Source organism: Schistosoma mansoni (genome assembly GCF_000237925.1).
Source record: "Schistosoma mansoni, WGS project CABG00000000 data, chromosome 3 unplaced supercontig 0174, strain Puerto Rico, whole genome shotgun sequence".
Taxonomy (NCBI): domain Eukaryota; kingdom Metazoa; phylum Platyhelminthes; class Trematoda; order Strigeidida; family Schistosomatidae; genus Schistosoma; species Schistosoma mansoni.
Window position 1 is genome coordinate 354489 of NW_017386012.1, and position 10258 is coordinate 364746.

At 38.8% G+C, this 10258-nt stretch overlaps 1 protein-coding gene across 1 annotated transcript; it reads right to left on the reverse strand.

Annotated features, from left to right (window-relative positions):
- Positions 1–916: 916 nt before the first annotated feature.
- Positions 917–7765, reverse strand: Smp_165870 (hypothetical protein; the record flags this gene model as incomplete). Its single annotated transcript, XM_018791212.1, has 5 exons — positions 917–1080; positions 2475–2812; positions 7439–7507; positions 7538–7658; positions 7693–7765. 5 exons carry the CDS (start codon positions 7763–7765, stop codon positions 917–919), a joined length of 765 nt encoding a protein of 254 aa, XP_018645593.1.
- Positions 7766–10258: the final 2493 nt, after the last annotated feature.

Sequence of the window (10258 nt, forward strand, 5' to 3'; positions counted from 1 at the left end):
AGGAAACTTAGAGAGGAATTCAGCGTAAATAATTTCGAGTGAGGGGCAGTAGTATACAAGTACTTAAGAACGCTGGTTGAAGACAAGAACCGAATCGACCTGATTAGCATTGATTTTACGAACAGCGTTAATTGCTTTTCAACGGCTAAGATATGAAGAGTCAAACCAAAAAATAGCTTCCGTCATGTAGATCAGGTTCCTTTGCTTCAAAAGCACTTATCGACCCCTTAATTGTAGCCCGATTTCTTGATCCGGAACTGTTTTCTGATTAGGTCAATCAATAAACTTTGGAACTTCCACTTAGATGAATGTAGATTAGGTATATTACATTGCTAAGAGCTTCATATTTAAACACTTAGGGATAAATCAAAGCCTATTGTGGATAATGTGCAGTATGGTTTCACATATTCTTCTCTACACAAATTTTCTAAAGATATATTGTTGCTTAGCTTTCTAAAGAGTGTAAGGATGTTTATCACAGATCAAATGTAAAGAATCGTTTGATGATCACGTTTATGACAATATCCATTATAACAATAAGATGTAAAGTTGCTGATTACTTTATTCAACTTGGATATCATGTCATTTCTGATGAGTTTACAGTTGGTGCTATTTCAGTGCGGATATAAAAGATTTCATGGTTCATGCTACCGTTAAGACAAGTGAGATATGTATCTGGTTAATATCGGGGGAGAGTAGTAGGAAGAGCAAGACAATATTTAAGGATCTAAAAGGTTGAATTTCGTAAAGAACAAAATATAAACCCTCCAGAACATTCATATTTTATTACACTAAGTACATATACAAAAGTAAACAATATAGTACAAAACAGTTTAAAAAAAAACTATTTTAGAAAATACATTGAAGTATGTTTAACCGGGATTACAAAGTCATCCCAGTATAAAATAAACAATGCCTACTTAACAAAAGGGGATCGTATGATGTTATATAGATCTTCCGCGGGATTATGATAAAATGGATCTCCGAGTAGAACTTTATACAGCCCACCACATAAAAGCAATCCAAATAAAATTACACAAAAGCAGATGCGTAAGGATGGTGTACAAGTGGATATGACATCTGAAAAAATAAATTTGAAGAAAAAAAAAGTGGTTAGTTTATAATACGTCAATTCAATTAAAAAATCACAAATAAATTATGAATTCTATTTGCAAAATGATAATTTGCCTATAAAGTAAACCTCTATAAGTCATTAAATTTGTAAACATTATTCGTAGACACATACTAAAGATAGGTACCAATTCTTTGTCTTCTTTACTCTGAGCAACCATGACATCTGAATATCTTGGCGTGAAATAACTAGTTTACACTATCACACATATAAACTCAGTTTCAGCGTACAACTTCTTATGGGGATTCATCCTTGTTATAAGAATATTCGAGAGGAACACTGTTTCTTGTATTTATTCAATAACCACATAGCAGGAAGACTTGCGGCTTACATTGCTTGGAAGCTCAATTAACTGTATAAACCAAGTCACACCGCCGATGCATAGATTAATTGGCAACCAGTTTGATGCGACAACTTGGAAACCTAAATCGTGTAAACTTTTCTAAGAATTTGAAGCTGGTTTGCCTCAGCCGTATTATTTCCAAACTATTGCCGTACGAGATTCTACAATCATATTTAGCCTCCAAAGCCCATAGAACACCTTATTAGGTGATCATCCTGCGCAAACCACTGCTTATTTTCAAACAGAGTACAACTGTCACTTGATAAAAACCACTGCAGTATCATGTCAACCGAATTCACACTAAAATTCAGTATTTTCTTATGTTAGTAAATGGCTAAAATGCGGAATTTAAGACAAAAAATCTCAGTCGTAGTAAGACCTGACCGTAGCTGTCACATTGACGTGCCGATCGTACTTGCCTATTGTGAAGTCTTGTCTGAATAAGTGAGACAACTAGTGCTAAATTCGACGAGATTGAGAACTTACCCTATCTGGTCCAGATGATTAGTGTTTAATATGATCACACACCTGTGATGTCGAACACTAGTTAAGTAATAATTAAGATATGGAAATATCTTAATCAAGCACCGTAAAATTGGATTACTCCATGTCGCTGACTATTCCTTTGAAGTACATTAATAAATGCAGATGTAGTTAGAACCCATTGAGAAATGAAAACCAGTGTTCGAGAACGGTAAGTGACAAAGATTTAGCCGCTAATATTTCTTAAACTTCACAGTTTCTGTTACAAATTTATTTGTGGTCTTAACCTAACTCTGACTTTTACTTATCTTGTAAGTCTTGCCTGACTGACGTTTCAAAGTTTTTCCACCTAAATTGAGACACTATCACACCAGTGTTTAAATTTCCCCAGTTAAGTTAGAAAAGCATATTTTTTTACCATAATGAAACATAAGCCTGGTGGTAAGGTTGATTCTGTCTAGTCCTAGTTGACTACAGATATGTGCAAAAGCCAAACACAACAGAAAACCAACTTACTCGTTAATTTAGAGAGGGAGGAAAAGCAACAATCGAGAATGACAGACACCAAACCAATGATGACATACAAAAAGGATTTTATAAGATTTTCCCTGAGGATTCCCTTCGTGTTTTGAAACGTTTTTTGTTTGTTGGGCGGTTCACGACTTTTTGTTGGTGTTAACGATGGAAACCAAGCCAAATCAGCGTAGGGATCATTTATTCCTGGTCGATCTGGATGTATAGAACGTCGACGGTAACTCGGAAGTCGAGAAACACATTCTAGTATGGGAGATGAGTGGTTTTGTACTGGTAGCCCATTCATAAAACTTGCAGATAGTTCTTTAGTAGACACAGGTCTAAAGTAGACATTTGATAGAGATAAAAACAATACGGATGATATGGACACTCAGACCTCATGAGAAAACTGCACGTACATAAAATGAGGACTTCTTGCTAATGATTATCAAGTACTTATAACCTCTGTTGAATTTCATTCAGAACAGATTAGTACTTAGACCACTAACAGGTCCGGAATTCGATTTAGGTAGGCAGATAGTATCACTACCCCTCGAAGCTGAGTACATAGAACCAGTACTTAACAAGTTAGATTTACCTTCAACGTTACATTCTCAAAGGTAATCCCTATATTTAATTTTAACAGAAAAGGCTTGAAACAAGGTGCTTAAGTACGCGCCATAGAAAAAGAAATGGAAAAGAGGAAGTTACAATAACTACAAGGACAAAATAGCAACCAACATAGTTTAAACAAGAACACAACCAGGATTGATTTATTACATATTAGTGGTATATCTGAATGCTTATGAAGAACGCAATAGCAGAAAAAATAGCGCAGCAGCACCACGAGATTCTAATGTAAATCATTTCTGATAGCATCCCGTGCTACTGATAGTCATGATATGCCGTCAGCCGTTAACAAGATACAATTATTCTTTATTTCACAACGGCGCGCCGAAAGATGAATGGGACTGCTTCCCCATTCGGTTCTCGAGTTACCAAATATACGTCAGTATGGCATCTAGTGGACTTCAATATGGTTGATGAGTCTCATATATACTCTTAAAGCTGGACTAATATGAGTCTTACTTGGTTATCATGGTAGAGCGGGACAACGATATAGTTGAATGTTCTAACTGATCCACTATTTCAGCGATACCCAGACAGCTTCCAAACTAAGAGCTCAGAAGCCAAACAATAGACAGGAAAACGAACGTTATCATCAAAAACACAAACTTTAAGAACACCATCAACTGTGAATTTCTGGTTAAACATAAAATCTTATGGCGTTAAAGTATGAGAGGAATGCGCGAATACAGTCTTTGAAGTCTTTAGCTTGTTAATGCAACCAATGAAATACCCAGAAATTAGTGTATAAAGCTTCAAACCACTAGATTGGAAAATAAAAAAACTAATAGGTTGTCTTGAACAAATTTGGACCTGGTTATTCAACAGTCTAAATTTTAAAGCTGCGGCTTCTTTACTTAATCCTTAACAAGGAGCGGCAAACGAGACTGATGATGAAATCGGGAAAAGATCCCAATCAGTATTTGTTGTTAAGCAGCGAGCAATAAAAACTGGGTCAATACTAGTGGGGTATTGGTAAGTATCAATAAAGTAAAAATCTTAGCTTGTAAGTTATTTTTATTTGAATCATTTGAAAGTAAAACACTAAGTTTCTTTAAGTCTGAAAGACATTCTTAAACTAGCAGAGAAATGAATGTTACTAGTTAGTAAAATTCAGTCAGCTACAACGTAGGACCAGGCACATATATGCATCGGTCCAAGTTGCCATACCTCGTTAACACAACAAAATGAACACCGGATTCATAGAAGTAGTTAATTTAGTGGTGGTGGTAGTATATAAAAGATAGGTTGTATATAAGGATATAGTACAGGAAGGAAGAAAGTTATGAAGCAATTTTAATCTCAAGGTTTAAGGGAAGATAAAGAGCGTATACACCTACGCCATTGTGATCGATTCTGAGCCATGTCACCTAGAGTCTCCAACCATCGGTCAAGATAGTCACGTGGACTCTGACCAAGTAGTCTGCATCCGCCGTCATGACTCAGACTAGAAGTTAGTGACTTCAAGCTCTGATGCCAAGTTTTGGTTTGGCCGCCCCTGAATCTCTTCCCACCATCCCCTACACTAGTCAGCATAGCGCGTCGTGGTAATCAGTGTTCAGGCATACGTAACACGTGGCTCAACCATCTCAGTCGATGAAGATTCATGACCTTATCAACTGATTTACCATCATTCCCTAATACCCTGTGTCTAACCTCACTATTACTTACCCGGTGATTTCAGCAGATGCGAGCAATATTTTTAAGACATCTTTGATCAAATACTAGTAACCTACGAGTATCCTCTACTCTTAATGGCCATGTTTCGCAGCCGTAAAGTAGAACAGAGAGAACTGCTGCGCAGTATACTCGTCCCTTAATTGATAGACGGATATCTCGTCTTCGCCATAGGTGACGTAAGTTGGCAAAAGCCAAACGACCTTTTTGAATCCGTGCTGAGATTTCGTCAGACACCAACCCATTAGGGCTGATCGGACATCCAAGATAAGTGAAGTTGTCTACGCTTTCGACTACTTCACTCCCTATCCTTAGTTCGGGTGTTGACGCAGGCCAGTCCTGGAGTAACAATTTACATTTAGATGGGGAGAAACGCATCCCAAACATCCTGGCATTATTACTGAGTTCCAACAGAAGACTCTGCATTTTGTCAGCGTCTTGACCAAACAGGACTATGTCATCTGCGTATTCTAAGTCGCTTAGTGGTCCCCCTGGTAGGAGATCAATTCCTGAAAATTCAGTCGAAGAGTGTTATTTCCAGCAACAGGTCTATAATGAAGTTAAACAAAAGTGGGGATAGTGGACAGCCTTGATGGACACCACTTGAGGTTGTAAAATCATATGACAGTTCGCCATAAGCTCTCACTCGACTGGTAGTGTTCGAGTAAAGAGCCTTCACAAGGTTTATGTACTTCTCAGGTACACCTTTCAATGACAGACACTGCCACAGAACCTCTCGGTCTACAGAGTCAAGTGCTGCTTTCAATTCAAGGAAAACTATCATTGTCGGACGCCGATAAGCATGTCTGTGCTCTAAAACTTGACGAATGGTGAATATGTGGTCAATACAGCCACGACCAGGTCTGAAGCCAGCCCGATTTTCTCGTGTTTGCAGTTCACGAGTCTTAGTTAGGCGCCTGATAATTATTGAGGCTAGTATTTTAGATGCTATGTTAGTCAGACTAATCCCTCTATGGTTATCGCAGGATGATTTTGACCCCTTTTTATATATTGGGACAATCAGTGATTGTGACCAGTCGGATGGGATTACGTTCGTCTCCCAGATTTTAGCCAGAATATTAGTCAACCTAATCGCTAAAATTGGACCACCATATTTAAAGACCTCTGGAGCCAATCCATCTGGACCAGCTGCTCTTCCTCGTTTCAGATTACTTATAGCCTTTTGAACTTCAAGTAGGGTCGGGGGGCCTACTTCAATGTTCCATTCAGGTTTTCTGGGAATAGTGGGTAGTTGTGCAGTAGCTGAAGGCCAGCTAAACTGCCCATCGTTCTAAACGTTTGGGTTGAGAGCAGATAGGGGTTCCGTCTTTTTCCAAGATTGTCTCACACTTGACTTCTTAATTCCGGTTTCTTTTATTAGTCTGAATAGTAAAATTCAGTGAAATATCATCCAATTTCGGCAATCAAGAGGAAATGTATTTGAACTTAATGTTCAGTAGCTATATATTGATGCACACACTGAACCAAACTTATTTATCGGGAGGTTTATCTACTCGGATTAGAACCATACTGTTTGTGTAAAAACTTGAGATATTACACGCTCGCCAAACTTGAAGCAGATAAACCAGGGTTTCAATTTGCTACCTACTGAAGTCGGATGCGTTAAGTGATAAGCTGTGTGCTAGACTGAGCCACAGTGATTATGAGGAATTAACGATACTCAAGTGGTTCATAGCTGGTATATTATGAAATATTTGACGGGTAAGACCCCAGATCACTAACGGATTGAACGTCTTTTTATCGGCAAACTCCACATCTAATTTTATTCATGAAGTTTAGAGATATCATTAGTTTCAATACAAATATGGTCAGCGGGTAGGAGCATGGATTTACTTACCGACTGACAGGTAGAGACATTTTGGTGATCTTACATTCAATATGATACCATAAGATCTTTCGTATAAGGGCATTTCCTGATGGTGCACCAAGTTAGATGCAACACAAGGGAAGCCATATTATCAGACAACAGTGAGTAGACAAAAAAGATAATGGCCTCGCCGTATAATAAGTTCGGTTAGTTATATTGCTGGCGACTGAATCCGGTCCCAACAATGATTTGATTATACTCGGAGCGAGCTTCCTTGGTCTCCTCATTGATGCATGACATTGATGAGCTAACACTGCAGGCATTCCGAACAAACTTTTCAAATATTTAGTCAACTTCAAGTAATAACTAAGAGTACCTACATACTGATTCATTGGCACCTAAAAGTCATTTCACTTGATATTAGTCAACAGGTAAGTACTGAGACCAAGGGAAGTCACCTTGACACAGATAAGCATCAAGAAATCATCTAATTTTGGACACAACCATTCTTCCAGTCTTCAGTAATAAGGATAGTAGGTTGATGAACCTGTGTTAATCCTGACAGATATTCTTCCAGTGAAGGTCCAGCTTCTTTTTGAAAATGTTCACTGATGGTGCTGATACCACTTGTTCTGGTAAAGCGTTCTAGTCATTGACCACTCGATGAGAAAAACGGGACCCCACCTTTAGTTTATTAGATCGCGGTTTCAGAACCTTCTTGCTATGACCCCGGAGATTATTAGCCTGATTACTAAACGTACGAAAATGTTCTAGTTTTGGGCAGATACTTTTAAATTATGCATATTAACCCCGTAAAATAATGAAGAGCACTTACTTCTGCAGTAATGTCGTCTCATATTTCGGTGATTCATGACCATTTTCGGAAATTACAGTCTGTATTGGTCTACAGAAGTAAGCTTTCACACTTAGTTACCTATCTTCTGTTACGGTGGCAGGATTACCTACGACGTTTTGTGGAGAATCCTTTAATAAACTCTCAGAACCATTCGATATGCATTTTTTCAGCTTAGCGATCAAGGTTGCTCGAGTCGAATCTAGTTTTTACACTGATTTAAGCCAAAGATTTACCTGTCACTGGAGGAACAACATCTAGATATCTAGACAAAGCTGATCGCAGTTCATCATCGCTGATAGTTTCCATCCCAGCGCTGATGAGCAACAGCAATCACCCACTCAACCTTCAGTTTTTGAAAACTTGACTAAATCTGTAGACTTAAACACTAAAAGGTTTGTGATTGTTCTAAGCAAAATTAAAAACATTTTCTAGTGACTTAAATTCTAAAAAGCGTGTTTTGCTAAAAGCAATGTAGTTACAGATATGTGAATGACAACTATCTGAATTTTCGCTAAGAATACACTTTGAAGTGCTAAAGATGAGCCCGTTGTTATCCATCCAACTTTGAAGTTGATTCAGATCCTACTGAAGTGCCAGCTTATCATCTCAGTTGCAAGCGTCTCTCCACAGTTTCAACTCATCGACGAAAAGTAATAAATCGGGCTATACTTGCTGAAGGTATTTTATACAAATTGGGAAACGAAGAAGTCCTAGTGCTGAACCCTGAGGGACTCCAAGAAGACTTCCGTAGCCTGAGAAAAAAGGAAGCTGACCCTGACCTTATAAATTCGTTTTTCTGGATTTGAAGTAGGCCAATCAGTTAATGGTGACTTGAGCTTATTTATAAGACACATAGTATATGGTATGGTATATGACGTCAACCTTCCGCTCGCAATCAAGAATGGTTGTCCATCTGTCCACTGCGGTCATCAGATTGGTTTTACAAGACTGGCCCTTCCTGAAACCGTGCTGTTGAAGTGAAAAGTTTACGGACAGTAAGTAGTCACGTAGACCGTTGCATATCAGGGACTCCACACTTCTGAGGGTATTGAGAGGAGTGCTATCGATCGGTAGCTTAAGTATCATTCCAGTGACCTTTAAAAATTGGTAGATTTGAGCCACCTTCCAATTTCCTGGTACCGTGCTTCAGCTTAGAGAATGTGAAAATATCATACTAAGCGTTTTTGCTAAAATTGTAGATGCTTTCCATATTCAGGCCAGGGAAAGTGTCTTTGTTTACTTGCATCGGCTTGTGATACACAAAACCAGCGCTCAGGTTCACTTCAGAGAATCACGATGAGTTGCGAGTGAAGCTCTTATCGATTAAGTTAGTACGGGATGGTTGAAACGTCTGGGATAACTGTCCTGTCAGGTCAGTCACATCGATGTCTTTGTTGGTTGGCGGGTTTTGGTGTTTGGGGCAAGGCTGCATGATAAAATGAGCACTCCGGGTTGAGGTTGAATTTGTCGCACAGCTTTGTCTTATCCTATAGCCTATCTTCTCCTATTGCCTTTTTGGGTTAATTCATTGATTTTCTGAACTGCCTATATGTTCTATTGTCACTAGTTCGTTTATATTTCGCCCAGCAGTATCTTTGGAGTCTTAGCAGTCGGAGAATGTGATTCTTTATAACTACGCATTGCGTGTATCTATTGTGAACTGTACGTGAAATAGACTTATTCGTAGCACGTGAGATCATGTACAGTAAGAAATCTCAGTGAGTGACCAAGTCAAACCGAGTGTGCACTTCTCAATCCGCCTGCTTTAGATCGTCTTGTATAGCTGACACATCCGAACGTTTGAAATTCTAACGCCTGTTGTTAATACGACGTTTTAGATCAGTTTTGTTGATAAAATTGACGGCTATGATAGTGCGATCATTTTTGCTTAGGAGAGCGATGGTTGAGATGTTGTTAGTTATGAACTTTTCATCTGTGAATATACAGCCTAAACGTAACGGTGGTTGAATGTTTCCCACCGAGTTGCTAACTCCACATTCCTCAATAATCCCAGGCCCTCCATAAGGTTGAAAAACCGAGCTTCAGTAGAGTTGTCACTTCTACTGAACTGTCATGGTTGATAAACTAATGAGTGTACACTTGATGTGCTGCCAGACAACATCGAAGCTACAGGGCTACTCCGCCCTTATTTCTGTGGTTTCTGTCATTGAAAAACAAAGACATATGGAGTATTGCTAGCTCCTGGTCCGTAACTTGAGAAGATATCCATCTTTTAAATATTCCTGTCAGATGAGTATTTAGTATTACTGAGGTTCCTCAGCTTATCCATTCTATTCAGTAAACTTACGGCGTTCATAAATCAGTAATTTATGTCCTCAACTTGAAACATGTGAGCTTCCCGTCCTGTTTATCTCTATGAGGCTTATGTGGATGGAAAGAGAACATACATACATAGGGTTTTTCAAGTTGGTAGCCCCTGTCCATTTTATGTTTTCGTCCTTCATCTTGACAGCCAACGAGTGGGACAATCAGTTCCGATTCACCTTTATTCTTGATCCTTGCGTCGTTTGGCCTGTTCGGATCCATGTGGATTCCAGTTGGTAAATGACGTTTGTTGGCACGAAATACTTTGAGAGTGGGAGCCAACATTTTGGAGTATAGGAATGTTATCTTCATTATTCGAGGTCTAAAATCCCCCTCGTTTTCCGGTTAATCATACCACTCTCCAACTGCTAGGCTGTGACTCCACTCTCAACTAGACAGATAGACGTAAGCATCTCTCCTTAGAATTCTTGTGGTATCGTCGGTTAAGAAACAATCCAATACTTCTCTACAAAG